This window comes from Gadus chalcogrammus, chromosome 1 (assembly GCF_026213295.1).
Source record: "Gadus chalcogrammus isolate NIFS_2021 chromosome 1, NIFS_Gcha_1.0, whole genome shotgun sequence".
Classification (NCBI taxonomy): Eukaryota; Metazoa; Chordata; class Actinopteri; order Gadiformes; family Gadidae; genus Gadus; species Gadus chalcogrammus.
The window spans coordinates 2,589,965-2,616,812 of record NC_079412.1 but is presented as its reverse complement, the minus strand read 5'-3'; the positions used below and the strand labels follow the sequence as shown (position 1 = coordinate 2,616,812).

General features: G+C 43.1%; 2 protein-coding genes and 1 long non-coding RNA gene across 3 annotated transcripts; 1 reads left to right on the top strand and 2 right to left on the bottom strand.

The window, feature by feature from the left end:
- Nucleotides 1-10,605: 10,605 nt before the first annotated feature.
- Nucleotides 10,606-12,486, top strand: LOC130398729 (uncharacterized). The gene is made up of 2 exons (XM_056604943.1): nt 10,606-11,405; nt 11,521-12,486. The coding sequence occupies exons 1-2, from the start codon at nt 10,642-10,644 to the stop codon at nt 11,843-11,845; spliced, it is 1,089 nt and encodes a 362-aa protein (XP_056460918.1). The 5' UTR covers nt 10,606-10,641; the 3' UTR covers nt 11,846-12,486.
- A 1,286-nt stretch (nt 12,487-13,772) lies between these two features.
- On the bottom strand, nt 13,773-17,181 carry LOC130398890 (G2/M phase-specific E3 ubiquitin-protein ligase-like). The gene is made up of 5 exons (XM_056604954.1): nt 17,100-17,181; nt 16,619-16,935; nt 16,329-16,504; nt 15,379-15,551; nt 13,773-15,095 (listed from the first exon to the last, which is right to left on the bottom strand). The coding sequence occupies exons 1-5, from the start codon at nt 17,171-17,173 to the stop codon at nt 14,864-14,866; spliced, it is 972 nt and encodes a 323-aa protein (XP_056460929.1). The 5' UTR covers nt 17,174-17,181; the 3' UTR covers nt 13,773-14,863.
- Nucleotides 17,182-17,700: 519 nt separating this feature from the next.
- LOC130399051 (uncharacterized) lies at nt 17,701-20,405 on the bottom strand. The gene is made up of 4 exons (XR_008901635.1): nt 20,003-20,405; nt 18,427-18,639; nt 18,190-18,328; nt 17,701-17,790 (listed from the first exon to the last, which is right to left on the bottom strand). It is a non-coding gene; the product is annotated as an uncharacterized LOC130399051 (long non-coding RNA).
- Between the last annotated feature and the right edge of the window lie 6,443 nt (nt 20,406-26,848).

The following is a 26,848-nucleotide window of genomic DNA, read 5'->3' as shown; positions in this document are numbered from 1 at the left end:
GATCCATGGAAGGCAGACAGCATGACCTAACTAATGTCCCTCAAAGAACCCAACAAGCTACTTAAAGCAAGCGGAGGCATCTTCATTTCATTAAGAAAGATAAAAATGATCTATGGTGTCAGTGGCGTTCCTGTAATAAGCCCATCCAAGCATTTAATTTGGCATGAATTTAAAGATTTGATGACCTACATGTCTGTCTATTTACTTAAGGAAAATATTTTTCAGTACTTTCTTGCTTTTAGATTTTGTATATAATTCTTCCTGTTAATATTTTCCCTATTATTTTCAGTGTCAGTGTTTCAGTGTCAATCCAGTTCAACCACAGTGCCAGCGTAGTTCAAACCAGTTCAACCACTGAGCCAGCGTAGAACGTGTCATGGTATTCAAGTATACGCATTGGTATATGAATTAAGAACAACTTCACGGTTACAACAGATTCATTAGTAACCACTACAGGTTTAGGAGTCAGAGCCCAGGCTTGAGTCTGATGCTGAGGACCACATCACTCAGCCATGAAAGACATCTTATGGATGGGACCATGGAATCAGCAGTACATGTGGGACGGTTATTCTTATAAACAGAAAAAATACTTTGATTATTAACTCACATTCACCCTATAACAAGTTAAAGCTTTACCAAACGCAAAAAAAATACTTTCTGTACCGTCCACATTCCTTCCAAACCCAAAAGGAGCAGCCTGACAGACCTCCCCTCCCTCATCATGAAGGCATGCGAGCGGATTGTGAAGAGCCTCCTCACAAGGCCACCGCTGCACAGATGTTCCCTCTTCAGCCTCCGTATCGCGCCAAGAGATGGGTGGAGGATGTCAAACTCTGTGTGTTAAACACCATGAGCCTCTATTCTAGAGGGCCCAAACACACCTGTCCTTCCCCCTGCCTTCAACACCCTACAGCCTAACATCCTGGCTAAAGACGTATGAAGTGCCTCAACCTGGATCACCAGCTAGTTCTGTGGATCACAGATTTCCTCAAACTGACAGCACAGAGGGCCCTATCTTGCATCCAATGCAATTTACTTTCTACACTGTGTCGTTGCTAGTTTGCAACTGGCGCAGAGCGTTCTTTTCCCTCCACCTCCCCGCGTCGGTAAATTAGGGTATGATCTTGCGCCCCAAGGGGCGGTTCGGCAAAAGGAGGAGGCATGTTCTGGCGCAAACGTTCCCTGGTGCTATTTTGACGTTTCAGAAACCAGGAAATACCTGGTTTAAAGTCAGTGGCACGTTGTTCAGATCCTATTTTAAGGGCGCATGCATAATGTTGCTTGTGCACCTCGCGCATACACTTTGCTACTCTCAATTACCTAGCCACACATTCTTGGTAAATTATTTTGGAAAGAACAGCTGATACAGCGGTAATAAGTTGTGTTGTTTTAAATCAATGCATCTGCAAACACCATACAGCAAACACATATTTTCTTGACACAGACATCGTGTACAAGCCAATCACTTTTAGGATTGATGAGTATAATATCGTCAGAAAACATGTTTTACTGCGAGTGAGTGTCAAAAAGAATGAATGAATGCGGCCGCGCGTGTGTGCTTCCATCTGTTTAAACACACGCAAACTAAACACGTAACGCATAATACAGTCCATGGCAATGCTAACGGGGGGACACATGCAAATTAGGAACAAAAGTCGATAACGATAATGCATAGAATACTGGTAAGAAACGATGTTTGTTAATGTATTGTGTCATTAAATAGAACCACAGTTACTGCATATCATATGTGTGTTAAGTTTTCTTTATTTGAGGACTCAGTATTTCTGAAGTTGTGGAAGAAAACACTATTCCATGTGTGAATTAGGCCATATTATTTGGCCATAAACTGAGCCATTTGAAGTTTGAAATTCATGTAGTCATGGATCTGTCTCATCGGAGACTGCAAACACGCTGTCAAAATATAAACTCGTCGGATTCAAATGCGCTCATGGCTCTTGAAGGGGATGGGAGATGGCACTCTCATTGGTTTATTTCATGTTACGTCCAAACCACACCTACGGTTAATTAGGCTACTTCAGACCAAACCTTTTTAGATTTACGCTGGGCGCAAGAGCCATATATCCGCTGGTAAAATAGCAACATCGCCATAGAACCGCCGACAAAGCTACTTGCGTTTGGCGCTTCTCACTTGCGTTTCAGACCGTTAAAATAGGACCCAGAAGGGGCTCTTCAATAAAAGGCTTTGCAGAAAATACTGTGCTCCTCTGTTTCTGGATTTCAACAAGCGTGCATTGGGAAGGACTGCGACCAATAACCTTCTGCTGGTTCCACCCTCTCCAAATCCAAAACAAGACATGCCTACGGAAAACTGGGAACGACTGCTCCAAAATCCTTGCCCCCCCCCCCCCCCCATGGAGGTCCTGGAGTCTGAATGACTCCAGGACCCCACCATGTCGTACACAGGCCCTATGCCCCTCCCTACACCCTAATGGACCCCACCCCTGTCCATCACAGGACCTCAACCATACATGACCCCTCCGCGGTCCATCACAAGGACGTCCAATGGCTGCCCTCTGCTAGCTCACCAACTAGGACTCCCTGGGGGAAGGCTTTACATACGAGGCTGTGGTCGACTGAACTCCAGCCACCCCCGCCCTCTCTTCCTCCTTCGCCTGGTGGTCACCAATCAGCTGAACCCAAAGGCAGACACAGGAAGCATGCAGGTCGGTGAACCAGGGGGACTGGTAGGAGGCACTAGGAGGCAGGTTGGTGTTCAGACGAAGCGTGTAGTTCTCCACTTGAGACGAGGATTCTGTGAACGTCATCGACGGGTCCATGTAGCGGGGATGCAGGGAGGGTGATCAGGGGGTTGGGTACAGGTGTGGAGGAGGGTGCAGGCAGAGTTATGGAGGCAGAGTTTTGACACTGGGACTAATAGTCCCAGTGTATCCACACCCACGGTGCCGGCCACCATCACTACTCTCAATCTCTCTTGCTTAAGACTGGAGACGCTTAAAATAAAATACTCTTTTAAGATTAAGGAATCTTATTGTTTACGAGTATTATTGTTTACTTTTCTACTGCTGACATTTTCAACATGGTCACTGCCACTGTTATTGTCACTGATACACATTATATTTCGGTCTCTTCCACAAGGCCACTCTTTGTCATGTATGTCCTGTGGCTTATCACTACCATGCCTGCTAGGTTTTGGAATTGCTCTTTGCGGATAAAGAATGTTTTTTGAATTGAATAGAATTTATAATGTCCTGAGAAAGAACAGCGTTTGTGCATTAGCCAAATAGTGGCTTGGCATTGAGCGCAGCTCTCCAATAAGCAGAGCTGCTTTGGTCTGGGTCCTACGGTACCTGCCTTACCGCTGGACATGGGCTTTGATTTGGGTCTTGTCCTGATATCTGCCAAGCCAATCCTGGGCCAGTAAACCATGCAGGATACACACACACACACACACACACGTCACACACACACACACACACACACACACACACACACACACACACACACACACACACACACACACACACACACACACACACACACACACACACACACACACACATCCACAAGGTAGACCACATGTACATGTTAGCTTGTATGTGTGTCAGGGAAGTCTTGCCCTCCTCACCGTCCCTGAAGCAGGGGTCCCCACTCTGCCCCCCTCACTATCCCTGAAGCAGGGGTCCCCACTCTGCCCTCCTCACCGTCCCTGAAGCAGGGGTCCCCACTCTGCCCCCCTCACCATCCCTGAAGCAGGGGTCCCCCAGTCTGCTTTCCTTCTCAAGATGTCCTCCTTGCTAATTAAGGGAGTTTATTCCTGCCCTTGGGGGGGCTATGGCTACGGGGTTTCATAAAGATATGGCCTGTTCAGCCCTTTGAGACTGGAGCTGTTATTAAAGGCTACACAAAGAAAATAATATTTAAATTTGATGTAAAAAAAAAAGTCATTAGAACCATGTGTTGTGGTAAGCTTATGCTAAAGCACTACAGACAGAGACTTGTTGTCTGCCTTAGCTTAATAAACACAAAATGACAATAAAGACTCATGAAGAAACAGAAAAGAAACAATGATTTCTGTGTTACTCGAGTTGTGCAGTTTGCTGGTGAGAACTTCTGTGAGGTTTGATTTACGGGAAAAGAGGAAACATTGAAACAAAGTTAGAAAACAAACGGTGAATAGGTTCAGTGCCGGAGTCCATACTCCCACACACACACACACACACACACACACAGCAGAATGTATTCCCACTTCCAAGCAAATGAATTTGGGCAAAGTGCTGTACTTAATCTGGATCTCTGCTTGTGGTTTTAGCCATCGCTCACCTCAGAGCCTGATGTTAGGCAATGTTTTAAACCTCTTCCTGTAATCAATCATAGTCTGCTCCACAGGTGTGTGCTGTTAGGCTGCAGTCGCAGCTACAATACTTGGATACCATTTGGATCAAAAGTATCTGTTTGTGTCTGTTTGTGTGTGTGTGTGTGTGTGTGTGTGTGTGTGTGTGTGTGTGTGTGTGTGTGTGTGTGTGTGTGTGTGTGTGTGTGTGTGTCTGTGTCTTTGCATGCATAGTATGCAAAGACACTTTCCATTATTGGATATATACACTTTCCATTGAACAATTACCCCTGTTACCATAAATTGACTAATTTTATAATGTAATCTAATGCTCTCCCACTAGCTGCTTTCAAACACACGTGTAAATCCTGATATTCTCCTGATGAGCCGTATGTGTGAACACATATCCTGACATTCGTACCCTGAAAATCACCTGAATAATTCTACCCCTGAGGTAGTATTTTCTCTGGAGGAAATGTAAATGACCCTATAAGTGAATGTGGATTAAAGGTCTGTATTTCTCACACCCCTTTTCATCTCCTCCTCTCTATCTCTCTTCTCTCTCTCTCTCTCTCTCTCTCTCTCTCTCTCTCTCTCTCTCTCTCGACCACGTGTCCACATTGTTTCCTTTGTAATGCTAATGCTCTATAAATGATGTGCAGCCCAGCGAAGGCTCTTCAAGTGGAGCAGATTGTGAACCACAACAACAAAATTGCTTGAGGGACAGCACACACACACACGCACACACTCACACACGCACACACGCATACACGCACACACGCACACAAAAACACACACAAACATACAAAAACACACAGACCCACATGCACATCCAAACACATACACACGCACACACACAGAAATACATATAGATACAAACACACGCACACACACACATGCACACACATCTAAACACACACAACAACAAAATTCCTTGACGACCAGCACACACACACACATGCACACACACACACGCACACACACAAACATACAAAAACACCCACACCCACATGCACAACCAAACACACTCACACACCAACCCAGTCGCCAAGAAAATACGTTGACGGTGTACATTTCCATGAACACTGGATACGTAGCATTTCAAAGTAAAAAATAGCGTGTTATACCTACAGTATCCACGCGTGCCGCTGTGGAGGCGGGTTTCGGGGTTTGGGTTTCACGGCTTTCGTGGCAAATTGTGGACACGATTGTTTAGGGGGGGGGGGGGGAGGTAGACTGTTGTTGACCGGGGAGGGGGGGGGGGGGGGAGACACGTTAGTTGAGGGGGGGGACGACGACACGTTTGTTGAGGGGGGGGGGGGGGAGACACGTTTGTAGGGGGGGGCACGCTCGACAACGAGAGTTGGTTTTTATTGAACGCTCGACAACGAGAGTTGGTTTTTATTGAACGAGACTTCAACACGGAACAGCTGCACGAAACGATGGTCACGTCACTCTCGGTGACGGTGTCGACAACAATGAACACACGAACAATGTTAATAGAACAACACACAACCACATAACATCCCGAACCCATTAACCCCACTTAATCCTAACAACAAAACAAGTTAACAAAAGCCCCATTTGTCAACTGACAACCCCAATTCCCAGAATCCCCCGCGGCTCCGGAACACGGCGTAGCTTATATTAATCTTTATTATCTGAATGGGAAATGCAATATTTTAGGAGAGATACACCATTAAACGCGTTTCTAATGACATTTCTAGCGAGAAATGTACATTTTCCTTACATAATCTTCAGTCAGTGAATGTGTATGATCTTTATTAATCTTTATTATCTGAATGGGAAATGCAATATTTTAGGACCGATTCACCGTTAAACGTGTTTCTAATAACATTTCTAGCGAGAAATATACTTTTTACTTGCATAATCTTCAGTCGGTGATTGTGTCTGATCTTTAGTTTTATAGTTATTAGGATTTGATCGGCTCGCTCGCATGTTTCAACGACGTCAGGTTGTTAGGAATAGGGACGCTGCTTTCGCTAACCTAGCAGCTCACGTGCTTCCTGCGTTTGTGTTATTAAACTGTTACTTTATGTAACTTTTAATGATATCATCTTGTTAGAAACACGTATATCTGAGAGCCAACCCAGTCGCCAAAAGCATACGTTGACAGTGTACGTTTCGTGAACACTGGATTACGTCGCATTTCAACATAAAATAGCGTGTTATACACACACGCACGCACACACACACACGCACACGCATGCACAGACACACACAGACACAGACACACACACACACACACGCACACGGTGTATTTCGCTGCTAAAACCACAACAAAATTCCCTCAAATATTATTACTAAAGAACCGTTTTCCAAAGAACGAAATGTAAACCAATGCATTCTGAATGGGAGTGTTTCTCAGATTTTTCCATGCTACACAGAACGAAATGTAAACCCATTCAAATAAAGACTTCATGGTCATAATAATTTAAATATCATTAATCTCCTGAGTGTGTTGGGTGGCATTCTATTTTTTTCAACGGGGCTGCATCCAGTCACTTGACCGTCATGGTTGCTATGGTCGTTGCTATCGACCGCCCCCTCTAATCCTTACATGGCTCTAAAAACCACGCGGCAAAGGAGCTGCCGTAAATTGTGTTGTTTTTGTCGTAAACTGGGGTCCGACGGTTTAAAAAATAGACAGATATTCCGAGGTATCCTTAAAAGGCAGCTTGGATGTTTTTATTTTCTGCAGTTTAGACTTCTTCTGTAACCTATTTTTGAAAGCAAAACACCAAGTTCAATGATTTAACGAGGCAGGGTTATTTGAAACATTTTATTCAATAAATATTTGTGAGAGGTCATTCCTTCTCCTGAGTTTGCTTCCTATTTATGTCTAGTGTACACCCCTACTGTCCAAAAGAATCCCCCCCCCCATATGGATTTGGAGAGTTGTTGCCACGTCCCAGTGGTGGAAGTATCATATAATATGAAAGAGGGCATTAAATTATACTACAATGATCAATTAGGAGACCGAAGCCCTAAAGGAACTGATGCAATAGGTGACTGAGGCGAGAACATTTAAGTAAACTGTACCTTGGGGTCTCTGATATATCAAAGGGGGTTTCAAAGGACCCATATACGCTTCAACCTGTGGCTCCAGCCCAACAGGAAATGACTCAGCAAGTGCTCCATCTCGTTGCACCTGCACCCAGCGGCTCGCTTGCAAGATTTTGGCCTGAAGTTCTTCCCAGACCTATACCCTAACAGTCCAACATGCATATCTGAGAATCAGGCCTCTCTTCAATAATGACAAAATGTTATGAGAGAAATACAGATTCACTTTTTGTTAACTCATAAGCGGCGTGGTGCCGGCTCCTTCTGACCTTTTGACCCCAGACTTCAAAGACGTGGCCACAGGCCAGCTGTGTCTACACACATTAAGCCACAAATGTACACCTCCATCCCACAAAAAATGGGGCCTAGAAACTAACCTCTGTCTTATGTACAGTGACTGTACTGTTGGAGGTCACGCCCCTTTTCCGGCCTTTTCGAGATAGCTAGGGATGCTAAAATGTTTACACACATTTCCCGGGGCCCCGAGAACAACATATCCAAGATCTGTAGTTCTAGCCCATAGAGGAAAAAAGTTTTCCCAAATGGACTGTCATTTGGACAAAGCCCCTTCAGAAGTGTTGCCTGCGAGACCTAATGGTTCAGAATGTGGTGGAAAAACAGTTTTTGAGATAGGAAGGTCCTACCGCCCTGAAATTTGAATACCATATTCTAGGGCCTAACTGGGACCCCCGCACCGAAACTTGGCCCGGTCGGACCCCGAGTGCAGGAAGGGGGGGCCTGGACTTTCATAATCTTCGCGCGGTGAATGTAAAGGATGTTTGGTCGGATGTTATGACGAAGAATCATAATGTGAATGGGAATATTCTATTAATGTCTTGATATCATCTTTCGTCTCAACACTTCTGCTGCAGCCGCTTAAAGTCTCAATCCGAGAACCTTAAAATATGAATCAATCCATTAGAAGTATGAAAATATCTTCCCGGTCGTGCAACAGGGCAAACAAGGTGTCCTTTGACATCTACGTTTCGAGACGATTGCAACAGTGCCACACATGATCATATTTTGGAGGCCTTTATCAATAATGACCAGCTATAGATTTGCTTCCCGATGGAGATTTTTGACAAATTACATGTTAATTAGCATCTACACTTTAAGCTGAGTCCAATGAGATCAAGCTCGCCCTCTTGCTACATCGAGATCATGTCCTAGACCTAGGTGTACCATGTAAAATACATGTTACCATTAGCTAGAGTGTCATGCTTGGTGTCATTGGACCCAGCTCAACGTGTAGATGCTAAATAACATGTCATTTGTCACAAATTTTTATCGGGAAGCAAATCAATAGCTGCTCATTATTGATTAAGGCCTCCAATTTCGACAGCTAATTACTACCATTCAACATGTTCGAATATGCTCATGTGTGGCACCGTTGCAATCGCCTGGAAGCGTAGATGTTGAAGGACACCTTGTTCGTCCTCCTACCCCACCGGGAAGATATTTACATGCTTCTGATTGACTAATGAATTGATTCAGCTATTCCCCCAGAAGTCTGGGGTCAAAAGGTCAAAAGGAGACGGCACCAGCCCCGTTGAAAAAAATAGAATACCACCCAACACACTCAGGAGATTAATGATATTTAAATTATTATGACCATGAAGTCTTTATTTGCATGGGTTTACATTTCGTTCTGTGTAGCATGGAAAAATCGGAGAAACACTCCCATTCGGAATGTATGAGGGGCCGTCTGGGACAGAATTCATACTTGGTCTTACACACACTATTATACTCTCTCACATACACTATTATACTCTCTCACATACACTACTACTCTCTCTCACATACACTACTATACTCTCTTACATACACTACTATACTCTCTTACATACACTACTATACTCTCTTACATACACTACTATTCTCTCTCACATACACTACTATACTCTCTCACATACACGACTATACACTCTCATACTTACATGTAAAAGGAGTTTAATAGTTTGAATGAAACGGAAGTGAGTTTGAATGAAACGGAAGTGAGTTTGAATGAAACGGAAGTGAGTTTGAATGAAACGGAAGTGAGTTTGAAATGTTCATAAGAGTCCGCAGAAATCGAATATCAATATTATTTTAATGTAATTACATTGTGTATATGCACAAGCCATCTTATACAAAGCAGCCGAAAAATAGAAAACCGAAATGATACTATGTTTTTTTTTAGAAAACTGCGATTCAGGGTTTGAATTCTGCTATTGTCGTCTGATTCATTGAATCCGCTGTGTTTGCCAGGGTCACAGGTTCTTCCGACTCTGGGGAAGAGCCTGCTAGTTTAAGCACACCCCTTGCGCATTTGTTTTCTCAACCACACGTGAGACGTTGTTTGACATGCTGGATATCGTCAGAAAGGTATTTTCATTGGCTATTAGGATATCTAAGGCCCGTCCCCGACCCTTGCTGTCTGCTGGTGTAGCTGTCAATCAAAGTATGCACGCACCGTTTTGATAGTGATCGCCTCATTGGCTTGTAAGGCTTGTAAACAAGGAAGTATTGGTCTTACAGACATGTGGGAGGGCTCTATGTCACCGTGAGACCATGGCAAACACAGCGGATTCAATGAATCAGACGACAATAGCAGAATTCAAACCCTGAATCGCAGTTTTCTAAAAAAAAAACATAGTAGCATTTCGGTTTTCTATTTTTCGGCTGCTTTGTATAAGATGGCTTGTGCATATACACAATGTAATTACACTAAAATAATATTGATATTCGATTTCTGCGGACTCTTATGAACATTTGAAACTCACTTCCGTTTCATTCAAACTCACTTCCGTTTCATTCAAACTCTCTTACACATACTACTATACTCTCTTACATACACTACTATACTCTCTTACATACACTACTATTCTCTCTCACATACACTACTAAACTCTCTTACATACACGACTATACACTCTCATACTTACATGTAAAAGGAGTTTAATAGTTTGAATGAAACGGAAGTGAGTTTGAATGAAACGGAAGTGAGTTTGAATGAAACGGAAGTGAGATTGAATGAAACGGAAGTGAGTTTGAATGAAACGGATGTGGGTTTGATTCCTCGGTTCCAGATGGGGTGGGCCGCCTGTCAATCATAGTGGCACTGGCCCACATTGGTCCCTATGTGGCTCCTCTCCCGCCGCATATTATCTATCGGGCTTGCTGCTTTGAAAGTAAAGCTAGCACCACCAACTCAAGAGTAACAAAGAACATTTAAATCAAGCAGCAGAAACAACCGTAGCAAAAAGATGTCAGTGGTATTTCTTCTTATTTACTTTATTTTCCACGGTCACTTTTTGTTTGTGGAGGTAAATGGTAATGAGGAAGACATTGCGATCTTTTTCACTGACGCACTGCAGTGTGTTCAGAGAATTGTGAGGGAAACTGACAGTTTGGGACATGACAGTGTAATTTTGGACAGATTGATTTCTGAGCTTGATGGTTATGCTCGGACAATCTCTTTATTGCTCTCGATTAACCAGCAGCATGAGGGTGACAATCAGGGGAGCTTTGGTGACCTGGAGGCGCTCCATGTATGTTTTCAATATGTCATAAATTCCTATCAAAACCAAAGGTCAGTGGGAAGGAACATGTTGACCTTAGGAGTACCTACTATCAGAACTGGTCATCCTGGTCGCCCTCCATACAATATACTCCATCAACAAATCGCCTACTGTTTGTCATTTGGCATGAATTGGGAACGAATAGCTGTATGCTTTGGAATCAGCAGGAGGACACTGTATCGTTACAGACAGCAGCTACAAATTGGTACCCTCAGCTATACAGCAATGTCTGATGAGGCCTTGTGTAACGTCATCAGAGAGATCCTTCAAACCACTCCAGGTTCAGGGGAAAGGTATGTCCGTTCGAGCCTTCAAACACGCAACCTTAGAATACAGCGGTGGCGTGTGCGACGCTGCCTGCAACATCTTGACCCAATTGGTCGGGCCTTCCGTAGACGTCGAGTAATTCACAGAAGAATTTATTCGGTTCAAAATCCCAATCAATTATGGTAAGTTTTCTTTTTTTATATAATACATTAACTTCGTATACAGTATATTGGTACTACAGCTAGCATAGCCCTTGCAATAAAAATGTATTAATTTTTTTTAATTTTCTTCCGATAGGCATATAGACGGAAACCACAAACTGGTCAGGTGGAGAATGGTCTTTCATGGATGTGTTGACGGCTTTAGTAGGACCATCATATACTTGCAGTGCCTAAATAACAATAGAGCATCAAGTGTACTGGAACTTTTTCGGCAAGGTGTAGAGAATTTTGGCCTTCCCTTGAGAGTACGCTGTGATCATGGCATGGAGAACACCGGCGTTGCCCGTTATATGCTGGAAAGAAGAGGGTTAAATAGTGTCATCACTGGACGCAGTGTTCACAACCAGAGGATTGAGCGGTTGTGGGCAGAGTCAAACAGTTGTCTCCTTCTACTACAGTGATCTCTTCTCCTTCATGGAAAATGAGGGCATACTGAATTCTACAAATGAACTGCACTTATTTTGTCTACACTACATCTATTTGCCAAGAGTTCAAAGGTCAACTGCAGAATTCAGAAACCAGTGGAACAACCATGGATTATCTACACAGGGATACCAAACGCCTCTTCAACTGTGGCTGAGAGGTGTTCTTAACAGTGGAGAGGCAATGCAGAACATTTTAGTTGGGAGTGACAACACTGAAATGAATGAAGACCCCCCAGTACATTTTGAGACTTCAAACAATGTTGTTGTTCCAGTAAATGATTTTATGTTCAATGAAACAGTTGTAAACAGGATTATACAAAATGTAGACCCACTAACCGATGACGGCAACCATGGCATTCAATTATTTTTGAGTCTGGTGAACTCTCTTAACGAGTAGGAGTGTCAAGGAAATTGGGACACTATTGGGGGGGGGTTAAAGGATAAATCCGGTTTAAAATGGATCTGGGATATGTTAAATATGATAACGAGATGGGATGTTCGTTTGGGAGCACAAAAGCGCATGTAGACGCATTCTTAAAAATTGTCTGTTTTAGCCGATTCTACCAAAACGCTATAAACTCGTAACCATGGGGTCATCATCTCATGGTAAAAACGAAATCGCTATTTTAAACCACTTAAAAGGCTAGAAGTAGCCCGACACTTCTAGACAATGACATTTTGTACACACAATACCATCAGTAGGTAGATTGACGAACACAGAGCTTGTGACATCCGTGAACAATACACAAGCTCTGTCTTCGCCAAGATACTTATCGAGTCTTAAATCCAAAATGGCGTTGACGGGTGAACTACTGATGGTATTGTGTGTATAAAATGTCATCGTCTAGAAGTGTCAGGCTACTTCTAGCCTTTTAAGTGGTTTAAAATAGCGATTTCGTTTTTACCATGAGATGATGCCCCCATGGTTCCAAGTTTATGGCGCTTTGGTAGAATCGACAATTTAAGAATGCATCTACATGCGCTTTTGTGCTCCTAAACGAACATCCCATCTCGTTATCATATTTAACATATCCCAGATCCATTGATCTGGATTTCTCCTTTAAAAGGTCACATTATAGCACCAGGTGTGAGTGTGATTAGCCGTTACAAGCCTTTCAGAAAATCTGCCTCTTTAGACATCACAAGTGGGCGTGTCCACCTAGATGTGTGCTGGATAGATGACTGTTTGCTACAGTCCACTGGGTAAGCTGGTAGACTGAACTATCCAGCCTAAATCTAGGTGAACAAGCCCCCTTGTGATGACAAAAGAGGCAGATTTTCTAAACGGCTTGTAACGGCTAATCACACTCACACCTGGTGCTATAATATGTGACCTTTAATCAAAGGCCCTTGACGATTTATGCTTCAGTTTGAAACATTAAACATTAAACATTTTTAACATTGAAAAAAATAACTTGTTTCCTTGGGAGTCATTCCTGACCAAAACCCTGCGTGTTTCTAAATGCAAATTCCATGCTGTCCTTGAAATCCTCATAGTTGTTCACTAATGGCAACTTGAGGCAGTTAATGCATGTGTTTGCAGTGGGCAAATGACGGCCTTGTCCGGGGGGAAGGTCATGGAGAAAATCCACTGAAGGTCGTGGGGAGAGGCCAAGGGGTGGAATTTCATTTGCTCCCGTTGCGAAGGCTAGGATGCCACCAAGGGTCAAGGGTCCCTCTTGCTCTGAAAAAGTAATACACCAAAGAAAACCAAATTAATCTAGCATGCCCTTTTAAAAAGGATGGAAAGATAAAGACAAACAGAAGAGCATATGAAAAGAGGGTTCAAAGTTAACAAAACTACTGTACAAAGGTAGGTGATACAAACTAATACAACAAACCACATAACTGAAGGAAGGCAATTTAATGAGAAAAAAGTGCAGTATGTATTCCATATCTAGCAATTAGGGATGGGCATTTGAAGAAATTTCCTTGATCGAGCATCGCTAGAGTTATCGATCAATTATCGATTAATCATTAACTTTTTTCTAGGCTATATTGAAATTCCCGTTGGTAGAAAATGCAGCATGTTTTTATCAATGAAATCTTTATTCCAACAATAATGTATGGGCCAACATTAATACAATACAGTTAACTTGAAGACCTACAACTGTTTAACAGTTTTAAAATAATAAATACAGGCATTATAGGTTATAGGCCTATGCGGCGCTCGTAAAGTCCGAACAATGCGCCTACAGGCGCTCTTAAAGGTTTGGAAACGATTCAACAAGACTAAATCTGTAGCCTATTCCAATTACAATAAGTAGCCAACTTATCGGACAACAATAATCAAACAAAGGCAGTAGGCTAAAAGTGGGCATTAAACGGTATAACTGTTTTGAAAAAACGGGGGGAAAAAGGCTGACATATAATGCCTAGGCTGCAGCCGGCGCGCGGAAAAGGCTTGCAACAAAAAGATGAGCCACCCATTTACAAACAATTGCATGAACTAGTCTATCTAAAAGCAATACCTTATTGAACATATATAAGGCTGAACTTGTTGCTAAAATATCACAGTTTTGGCAAAATGTAACGACTCCAAGAGGCACCAAGCAGAAAGAAAAGCGGAGCGAGAGACAACACATTAAGAAAAAAAAGAGCGACTCACATACGGTGGTGACTGTCCCTACTGTCCATAGCATAACTCCAGCCTACATATTTTTATTTAGGAATATAAGCATGTTAACATGCTCGCGGGTCAGACGCGAACGCAGCCTTGTAACTGTCAGTCCAGCAGCAGAAAACACCCGCTCTGACGGGACCGAAGTTGCGGGGATGCAGAGGTATTGTCGTGCTAACTTTGACAGGAACCTTCTTCCATTCACTTTCCACCAGTCGGCAGGGTGGTATTTCTCCCACATAGTGATATTCAATTAAATGCTTCAAGACTCACAGTATGCAACACAACGTCCTTTTGATCGATAACAATATAAATTGATCAACGCATTTCTTAACGATCGATTATCGAGCATCGATTAATTATGCCCATCCCTACTAGCAATAATACTTACCCTCAATATCCATCAGGTAGTCCCTCCAAAATGGAACAACACATTCCTCTGCCCTTCTTCTGTTGCTGCCCACTGCAGACAGTCGAATAACAAACAGATTTTCTAGTACATCAGCTGTCAGTGGGGATGGCTCGTGACACATCAGCGGTCTGAAAGCAACTGGGTGCATTCTTATTGCATCAAGCACACCAAGGGTCTTCATCCCCTCCCTGAATCTGTAAAAAAAAATATGAGAAGATACAAATAACTTTTCAAATTGGATAAATTATCAGCCAGTACATGAAAGGAAAGACAGTTCCGAGTTTTTGATTATGCAAAAAGGTCTTGTATTTGACAACTATCTAAAACCTGATGCTCTTTAAGTAATTTTTACAGGACACATGTAAGCCTTGTTTCGGAATGTTTGTAAGGTTGTACATTGGCTTTTACTAATAAATATATGTTGACATCTTTTGTTATTCTTTAATTATGTTTGCTTAACAACACGGTTACACAAACCTTTCAAATGCTCCACTGACGCGATGGACCACCTGGAACATGAGGATGTCCTCCACCAAAAGGTCTTTGTCCTCTATGCCTTTCAATGGCCTGAGACACCCAGCATTGGCCAGATAATCTGTGAGTGGTTCTGTGGCCTGTTGCAATTCATCTAAAGATGTACATTCTGACACCTAAGGACACAAAACAAAAATATGGGAGAATCAAATCAATACATGTATACATTATGGTTGAATAAACTTATCTCCGCCGATGCCTTTGTGTTGACGCGCGGTGTGTGCGCGTGCTTGTGTGTGTGCGCGCATGTGTGTGCATTTCCGTGTATGTTTGTGCATGCTTGCGTGTGTGTTCTTACCTGCGCGTGTGCCGATGCCAACGTCTTACCTGTGCGTGTTTGTGTGCGGGCGCGCTCTTCCGTGTATGTGTCGCTGCCTTTGTGTTGACGTGCGGTGTGTCCGCGAGGTGCTTGTGTGTGTGCGCATGTGTGTGCGTTTCCGTGTATGTTCGTGCGCATGTGCTTGCTTACGGTGCATATACGTTTGCGCTTGGCACATGCACACTTGAGTAACTGGTGCGACAGGCCTGCTATTATAGTAGTAAGATTTAAGTAGTTTAGACCAATTAGATCTCTCTCTCTCTTTACTGTTGTGCCTTGGTTAGTGGGAACGAGACAATCTCATAAATTATGATTGGCTGAGGTAGAGTAAAATGTCACGGTAAGCCAATCAGAGGTAGAGTTGGGCGGGTGTTTACACAAACTCAAACGCACGCATAGTTGCCAGTTAAAATTCCTTAGAATCCAATTGGATTCTATGGAATTTTTAATTTGTTTCTGATTGGACACAATATCCCCGGAGAGGATATTTGACTTTGCAGAATGCATTACAATACTGTATAGTTCAATATATTTACTGGCAATTGAGTATTCTGTATGTTTACAATGCGTTTACCTTTTTGACCTTGGCATAAAGGTCCAAATCTGCAATCTCCTCCATCTCAGGCTTGGGCGATCTTCCGGTCAGGGAGGAGTACAAAGAATAGGAGCAGAACCCAGGAGCAGGCCCGCCATGAACTAGGCTCACCGCAATGGCCTGGCCGGCAAAAAAATACTGGTCCTTTCTTAAAGCTTGAGGAAACATGACATGAAGAAAAAATTAAGATTAAGTACACGGCAAAACCCTTGAAAGAAAAAGTGTTCATAGTCATATATAAAGGGACGCTGTACACAATTAAAGCATACCTGAACTTTCCAAAGCCAAGTTGGCTTTTCCTTCCCTTCCCTCAAACATCTGTGAGTGTGCCAGGGCCTCCAAAAGTAGACGCAGGAACTCCCTCCTAGGGCCACCGAGGTCAACAGCCTCCTCATCCACGCCAAAGTCATCCGAGAACATGACACACATTTGGAAGGTCGGATTGTAGGACAGTCTCTTGAAACCTCTAACAGCACCATCAAGCACAGCAGAACGGTTTATGTTAAATCTGCATTTTTCATGGATATTAATTTTGGAGGCAAGATCGAGGAGCACCTCCTTCGCAGATGTGTCATTTTGAGACGTCCTGTTAAAAATTAGAATTCAGAGAATAAACGTTAATGGATTATACTATGTGATCAATGTATTGACATTTACATACTTTCAGCTCTTTGCATAAAACAAAGCAAAGCAACTTAAATAGCTGAAACTTTACTCATTGAAACAATGTCATATTAACCAATCACTTACGGATGACTCTCAAGACTGGCCAATATAGCCTCGTTAACTTCCTCATCAGAGGACAGGTCTGGCATGGCTCCCATGATTGACAGGTAGGTGTCATAATTGTCACTGACGAGTGCGGACCGGCTCAATGAATTGTCCGTTTGTAAGTCACTGGGCACTTGTGGTGGGGGCAGGTAACTGGGCGCTTGTTGTGGGGGCTGGTAACGGGGCTCTTGAGGTGGGGGCTGGTCACTGGGCACTTGTTGTGGGGGCTGGAAACTGGGCGCGTGTTGTGGGGGCTGGTAACGGGACTCTTGAGGTGGGGGCTGGTAACTGGGCGCTTGTTGTGGGGGCTGGTAACGGGGCTCTTGAGGTGGGGGCTGGTAACGGGCTCTTGAGGTGGGGGCTGGTCACTGGGCACATGTTGTGGGGGCTGGAAACTGGGCGCGTGTTGTGGGGGCTGGTAACGGGGCGCTTGTTGTGGGGGCTGGTAACGGGACTCTTGAGGTGGGGGCTGGTCACTGGGCACTTGTGGTGGGGGCTGGTCAGGGGGCACTTGTGGTGGGGGCTGGTTGGCTCTAGCCCTTGTTTCGACAGGAACCTGCGTATGACTTCTGCGGTTCCTTCCCCTAGTAGTCATACTGTGCTCATTGGATGCTGACCTATTGTCCTCTTCATCCAACTCCATACTGTCCTCGGAGTCTGTGCTGTCCAACTAAAACACAACAAAAATAATTAAAAAGATTGCCGGTAAGCCCACTTCCTAAGTATTACAACCTCTTGCCTACATTCACATTACGAAGAGAGCATGTGTACATAATTTATTGTACAATAATTGATCTATGGTCGTATGGCTCTGTTCTAGGACCTCCCTGTCCTTCTGTGTGGTTGTGTGAATTGGTTGTGTTTAAAATGTGTGTGTGCGACAAAAGCGGGTAACTGTAGAGAAATGCGAGATGACATTAACTGAGACCAACTCCTTTATATCCCAACACCCTGTGAAGTTGTGAACTATCATATTCTGCATAAATTAAATCATTAAAACCCTGGGCCTTCTTCACAGTTGTGTTGAAGTTCTATCTGACACTGTTCGACGTTGTTTGTTAATTTTTACCTTACATAGATCATTTGATGGCCTCACATATAGAGCCTTTGCCTTGAAGATCTTGTGTAGCATAAGGCCGCCAAGTTCTTGACCGCTGTGCAGCTTTGGAGCAACCAGCTTGTTCCCACAAGCCATCAACAGTTCAATACTGTAACAATGAGTTGAAAATTATGAAAATTAGTTTGCTAAAATACATCAATGGGATAGCTTATGATGTGCATTATGTTGAAATTCCAGTTACAGTACCTTGTATCCATAGGAATTTTTTCTTTAAAGGCTTGCTCTATCTCCATGATGACAGTCCGGCTGTTCCAGGACTTGTGTATTTCGAATGCATTCAATATGAAGCCTCTATCATGTAGTTTTCTCCGTGTTTTATGTTTACACACTAGGTCCCAAGATGAGCTTGGTAACAATATCACATCCTTTAGGAAGGTAGGGTGGTTTGGGGTAGAAGGTCTATAAAAAGAAAACATTACATACAGCCATTACCAAACAAATCGACATACAATGCGATTAATGATTGATTCTATTAAATATTAAAACAAACAATGAAGCCTTCCAGGTTCAGTTATTAAGTAATCTACAGTAAAATAACTGATAAGAGTACAACAATAGGCATTTTCTTGCTAGGGTCCAGCTTATGTACTTCACTGTACGGAAGCATATTGGTAGATTTTCACAAATGGCAATATGTTCTGCAATCAACAACTCAATCTGAAATGAAATTGTGCATACTGTATAAATGAAGGAAAATGCATAAATAAGAGAGAAGCTTGCATCATGAATCATCTTAATGGCAAGAGAAACATCATCACCTAGCCAGATGCTTGCAACGGGAGCGTGTCTATGTTTCCCGGGTCCTATGTTCCCCGGGTCTGTTACTTTTTCCCCCATTACTGTCAAATTCCGGCCGAGATAACTACCATTGCATGTCTGTACCTTTTGTGGAAGAGGGAGAGACGTCGGAGAACCTGACGCAGTCTATTCATACATAGGACCCTTTAAAAAAAAATAAAAAAAGGGTTCTATGTTCCCCGGTCTGTTACTTTTTCCCCCATTACTGTCAAATTCCGGCCGAGATAACTACCATTGCATGTCTGTACCTTTTGTGGAAGAGGGAGAGACGTCGGAGAACCTGACGCAGTCTATTCATACATAGGACCCTTTAAAAAAAAATAAAAAAAGGGTTCTATGTTCCCCGGTCTGTTACTTTTTCCCCCATTACTGCCAAATTCCGGCCGAGATAACTACCATTGCATGTCTTTACCTTTTGTGGAAGAGGGAGAGACGTCGGAGAACCTGACGCAGTCTATTCATACGCCAGTAAACAAACCCCGAGTATCCCAATCCCTACGAGAGCTCCCCGCGCTACGGCCATCCGGAGGCGCAGAGCTTTTGGCCGTGATATTATTATACAATTATATTATATATTCTATCATATAAAGAGCTCCGGGAGTCGCAAACAGCAACAATCACTTTCTCCTCCAGACAGCACTGCACTGATGTCGCGTCAAAGTTTAAATATTTTTAAAGATTGATAGATTGCGGGAAACATAGGAATGTTCCCCGCTTTTCCCAAAAAGGGTCCTATGCTCCCCGGTATGTATGGCTACAGGGGGACATAGGACCCTTTTTGGGAAAAACGGGGAACATAGGACCCGGGGAACATAGGACCCGGGAACATAGTGATGACCCCCGATTAGTCAGTGCTAACGTCACGACCATGCTAACAGGAATTTGGGGAGACACTGCAGATAGGAGGACGTTAATAAACGTAAAAAGAGTAAAAGAGTCATTGGCTATATTTTAATCAACCTACCTCCTCCTGGTGGATCTCGACGGCCAGCCGCCGAAATTCTGTCTGGTTTGGTAACGGGGTCCTCCGGTAGAAAAAGAAGCGCCAGGGCCTGGATTTGCAGTTTGACCCCTGAATAATCTCTGCATCTCAGAGCCCTGCTGGGCCTGGTTTAATTGATGAGAGATGGTGGACAATGTCTCACCAGTTCCCAAAATGTTGTTAAGTAGACCCACAGCTTCTGTGAGTCTCTCTCTATCCATCGCGAGTGCAAAAGTGGCGCAGTATTTTGACCGCCAGAACAGAAGCTGCCGCTTCTTCTGTCAGCCAATCAGGAACTGAGGAATCAAACTCCCTTCCGTTTCATTCAAACTTACTTCCGTTTCATTCAAACTCTCTCCCGTTTCATTCAAACTCACTTCCGTTTCATTCAAACTCACTTCCGTTTCATTCAAACTCACTTCCGTTTCATTCAAACTCTCTTACACATACTACTATACTCTTACATACACTACTATACTCTCTTACATACACTACTATACTCTCTTACATACACTACTATACTCTCTTACAAATACTATTATACTCTCTTACATACACTACTATACTCTCTTACACATACTACTATACTCTCTTACATACACTACTATACTCTCTTACATACACTACTATACTCTCTTACATACACTACTATACTCTCTTACATACAATACTATACTCTCTTACATACACTACTATACTCTCTTACATACACTACTATACTCTCTTACATACACTACTATACTCTCTTACATACACTACTATACCCTCTTACATACACTACTATACCCTCTTACATACACTACTATACTCTCTCATCCTTACATGTAAAAGGAGTTTAATAGTGTGTGTGTATGAGTATAGTGGTGTATATGCGAGATTATAATAGTGTGTGTAAGACCAAGTATGAATTCTGTCCCAGGCGGCCCCCCATAGGAATGCATTGGTTTACATTTCGTTCTTTGGAAAACGGTTCTTTAGTAATAATATTTGAGTGAATATTTTTTTGTTGTTGTTTTAGCAGCGAAATGCACAGTGTGCGTGTGCGTGTGTGTGTGTGTGTGTGTGTGTGTGTGTGTGTGTGTGTGTCTGTGTGTGCGTGTGCGTGTGTGTGCTTGTGTGTGTGTGCGTGCGTGTGTGTGTATAACACGCTATTTTATGTTGAAATGCGACGTAATCCAGTGTTCACGAAACGTACACTGTCAACGTATGCTTTTGGCGACTAGGTTGGCTCTCAGATATACGTGTTTCTAGCAAGATGATATCATTAAAAGTTACATAAAGTAACAGTTTAATAACACAAACGCAGGAAGCACGTGAGCTGCTAGTTTAGCGAAAGCAGCGTCCCCATTCCTAACAACCTGACGTCGTTGAAACATGCGAGCGAGCCGATCAAATCCTCATAACTATAAAACTAAAGATCAGACACAATCACTGACTGAAGATTGTGCAAGTAAAAAGTATATTTCTCGCTAGAAATGTTATTAGAAACACGTTTAACGGTGAATCGGTCCTAAAATATTGCATTTCCCATTCAGATAATAAAGATTAATAAAGATCATACACATTCACTGACTGAAGATTATGTAAGGAAAATGTACATTTCTCGCTAGAAATGTCATTAGAAACGCGTTTAATGGTGTATCTCTCCTAAAATATTGCATTTCCCATTCAGATAATAAAGATTAATATAGGCTACGCCGTGTTCCGGAGCCGCGGGGGATTCTGGGAATTGGGGTTGTCAGTTGACAAAAGGGGCTTTTGTTAACTTGTTTTGTTGTTAGGATTAAGTGGGGTTAATGGGTTCGGGATGTTATGTGGTTGTGTGTTGTTCTATTAACATTGTTCGTGTGTTCATTGTTGTCGACACCGTCACCGAGAGTGACGTGACCATCGTTTCGTGCAGCTGTTCCGTGTTGAAGTCTCGTTCAGTAAAAACCAACTCTCGTTGTCGAGCGTTCAATAAAAACCAACTCTCGTTGTCGAGCGTGCCCCCCCCCCCCCCTACAAACGTGTCTCCCCCATGGACATAAAAAAGGTCTCCCCCCCCCCCCTCAACAAACGTGTCGCCCCCCCCCCCCCTACAATCGTGTCGTCGTCGTCCCCCTCAACAAACGTGTCTCCCCCCCCCCCCCCCCCCCCCCGGTCAACAACAGTCTACCTCCCCCCCCCCCCTAAACAATCGTGTCCACAATTTGCCGCGAAAGCCGTGAAACCCAAACCCCGAAACCCGCCTCCACAGGGGCACGCGTGGATACTGTAGGTATAACACGCTATTTTTTACGTTGAAATGCTACGTATCCAGTGTTCATGGAAACGTACACCGTCAACGTTTTTTCTTGGCGACTGGGTTGCACACACACATACACACACACACACAAACACATACACACCTCTACATCATAATTTTCTTCTATTCCTGTCATTTTTATGAGCTGCCAACAACTTCTAGCTCCAGAAGGAATGCTAGCACAGCCCAGAATAATAAAAAGGGGCGGAGTCACATAGAGGTGAGAGAGGAGCCAGCCATCGACGGTTAGCACGCATCCTGGCACAAAACACATGTCAGCCACACACTGTGTGCACTGTGCACTTCAGAACACACATACTTTTGTCCTGGTTTATTAGAAGGTCCTCATTAGATGACATCCTGACCAGCAGCAGGTCGGGGGACAACACAATATTACATAGAAACACTACAACACATTCACTAACAGTAGTTGATGCAATACTCACCATTATTATATGAAGCATTAGCAAACGGCTAGGTTTAATGTTAGAATTAGGGTTAGAGTTAAGGCTAGGGTAAGGGTAAGTGAGTTAGCTGGATTTGCCTTGGTAAACATTAAAATCATACAATATGAAGACCATTAACTAAGTCAACATTAACCCTATTAGTAATCATGAACAAACTTAGGGCATGATTACTAGACCGTTAATTAACTCTTCATTACTTGTTAGTTAAATCTTAGTTAATGTTTAGTAATGCATAAACACATGTAATTAACATGTGTTTATGCATTACTAAACATTAACTAAGATTAATGTATAAGGGTTAATTAATGTACCCTTATTATAAAGTATCGCATTGTCCAAACCATAAGATACACGCCATCAGCATATACATGCTAATAAAAACACAAACAATAAGACAATATTGAAAGTGAATACTGCCTCCCGTTGTTATCGGTTCATTATGAGGAGCACACAGAACTGTCCACAGTGAATCATGTTCAGTGCTTGTTCTAGGGCAGCGATTCCCAACCCCCGGTCTGTAGACCCGTGAGAACCGGGCCTTGAAATATTTCCAGAAAATATATTTGGAATTTGCACTACTTTTGTGTTTATTTAAGTCTCAGGTGACTTTTCTTGTGATTCATTTATAAATTGTAATTTTATATTATTGCGTTGCTGAAGGAAGCCTGAGACTCAGGCATTTCATTGCTGTTGCTTTAATTGTTGTGAATATACCACATAAACCATGTGGAAAAACCGCCGCATCCTCTGTTTAAAAATGATGCATTTTAAAATTAAGGGATTTAAATTGACTACCGGTCCTCAAAATGTTTTTTTTAATATGCCGGTCCTTGGAACTAAAAGGTTAGGAGTACCATGAGCTGTGTTTCACACGCTGGTAAGTTCTGTCTGGTCACAGTGTGAGCGGCTGTGAGTCGACATCATAATACTGATACTAACACTAATAGTCATATTGTCTGTCTTCCCAGCGGACCGTCTGCAGGGATCCAAACGAGCCGTCTGCCACGTCTCCCTTCCCCACACATCTGGGCCAAGGCAGATAACATGGCCGACACCAGAGAGTCAGGGAGGAGCGCAGGAAATGTTTGGCGAGACACTGACAAACAAAACCAGAACAAAATAAAGTGGCTGAGCTCGTCTCTGGCTCTGCTCAGAGCTGCATGAGGAGATATTACTCACATATTGGCTGGCATTAGCTTAGGAGGTAGAGAGGGTTGACTGCAACAGGTGTTGTGCTCCTGAGGGTCAGTCAATTTAGCGTCTGTGTCTCAAACTTTGCAAACAAGAAATTGGAGAGGGGTGATGAATATGGCAGGCTAAATAGGCTGGATATTTGATATATGCAGTATATATATGTATTCAATATATATTCAATGTATCCAAAATATATATTGGATATATTCAATATATATTGAATACATGAAAGGTCACCTGAAGTTCAAACCCGAAGACTTCATAATGAAGAATATGATGTATTTTCAGTAACACTCAACACTGAACCGTCAATGCGTTTCTCAGACTGTGCAAACAAGAAATAGGAGAGGGGTGATGAATATGGCAGGCTAAATTGGCTGGATATTGAATGTATCCAGTATATATATATTCAATATATCCAAAATATATATTGGATATATTGAATATATATTGAAAATATATTGAATATATCCAATATCCTTCACAGGCCACCACAGGCCTGTGGTGGCCTCTCTCGATGGCGAGGCTGTGCTCACTGAGTCTGTACATAGTAAAGGATTTCCTTAGTTTTGGATCAGTCACAGTTAAATGTGCTTTCTAGGGTAGGCTACCAATAGGTTGTCAAAATGAATATGAGTTAATAACATAATGCATAAATATATTACTTTTAACTATTTAACTATTACGTATTTAAGTGTTCTCTTAGTTCATTATCGTGAATGTTGTAGCGTACATGGGTCGTCGGCGGTTCCATTGCGATGTGTTCGTCTTAAAACGTACAACCTAAAATATGCCATCGCTTTCTGTGTTAAGTTGCTCAACTTGTGATGTACTGATATAATATAAACACTAATTTGGACTAATATTTTCAGAAGAAAGAGCGCCTCGAACTGAATGAAAGTATGGGGCGTTGTCAATAAGCGAATGCGCGTTCACGCGAAGGGGGGTTGTAATATGCGGGGGGTCGAGATTCGGCGCGACAACGGCAGGTTGCTAGTTCGATCCCCTGCACCTTCTAGCTGAGTGCCGTGGTGTTTTATAGCAGGACGCGGCGAGGTGAATTCAGAGGCTCTTCACAGCTCTCTAGGTGCTCCGGTGGAGATGGATAGACGAGCTGTGAACAACAGCTAGAGGACAGGACGCACAAAGGACTCCAGAAACACACTAGGAAAGGACACATGAAGGACTCCAGAAACACACAGGAGGAACAGCTCTGCATAAACGTAGATCTGTTTGTTCTTTCACACTAAAATATGTTGATTGGTAATAAGAAATGTGGTCAAATGAGATGGTGTCGATGTGAAACGCCCTAGGAATGAATAACTACTAGCATTGAGAACCGTATGTGTCAGTTATGTATTAGTCCACGTGTCCACCTAGTACTGCATTATTGATTATGCAGGTTATTGTCTGATGGCCATCGATAAACAAAATGGGATATTAACTAGTTGAGTTAGTAGTCAAGGACCTTGAATACATGTATAAGCATGCTGTTGTGTTGTGTTGTGAGCAGGTTTGTATTGATGTGAGGATCAGTGAGGAAATGAGAGTTGGCCAATCAGCTGGAAATCTGACACGTGTCAACACACACACATACACACACACACACACACACACACACACACACACACACACACACACACACACACACACACACACACACACACACACACACACACACACACACACACACACACACACACACGCACACACCCACGCACACTCACTCCCACTCCCACACTTGCTCACGCTGTCAGTCAACCTGGAATGCGGCGGCCCGCTGAGAGACAGGGAAGTATGTAGTAAATAGTAACACACACGGTTAATATTTGTTAAAAGTACTTTTGTCAGGAGTCTTGTGTCTGCTGTCAATCATAATGAGAATGTTTTTGCACTCGCGTTGCGCTCGCTCACCCTCTAGTTGTAATTAAACCCATAACAATAATGTGGAAACCCCAGTCGATAATGTAACAAATTTCTGAGCGCATAATATAATAACATTTTGCCTATAATGTTACAACGTATAACATTCGTTCATCACAAATGACTCTTAAAAGCAGTGCCAAGTATTATAGTATTCTTACATTTTTGTGCAAATGCGTGTGTTTGGTTGTGTGTGTGTGTGTGGTTGTGTGAGTGTGCGTTTGTGTGTGTGTGTGTGTGTGTGTGTGTGTGTGTGTGTGTGTGTGTGTGTGTGTGTGTGTGTGTGTGTGTGTGTGTGTGTGTGTGTGTGTGTGTGTGTGTGTGTCTGTGTGTGTCTGTGTATGTGTGTATGTGTGTGTTTGGGGCCCCAGCACACAAAGAATGCTATAAATCTATACACTAGCTGTGGGCCCTGGAGGTTAATCCCTGTAACACAGTCTACCCACTGCACCGTCCGTCAACGGATGACGGAAGGCATGGCTCATGGGGGAGTCTTTTTTGCAGAGGCATACATCAGCCAAGCCCGAGCATACGCGATCTGATTGGATGACGGATCCGCTGCCTGAAAAGTTGAACATTTTTCAACTTTCTTGACGGAGCCGACGGTTCGAAACTGAACGGATGGATGTATGTTTAAAGACTAGGAGACCAGGGAGGGCTTCTATCCAAACTACAGTGAGTCGCGCAGCAAGACGTTAGTCATACAGTTCCTTTTCAATGAAAAGACAGAAGAACAGAAGGTGTGTGTGTGACAGTGAATTCGCAAGCCTCTTTGTCCTGGTCTGCATGGTGGATCTAAGACCCGTCTTTTAGCGGTAGCCGGCTTCTGTCTCCTGCTCACTGTGACGTGTCTTCAAAGACATGTCTCCATCTCATGCCTCTCTCTATGATCTCCTGGGAAAGTGTCCCTCTGTCATGTGACTAATGATCAAGATTAACCAGAGCTGTCCCAAGTAC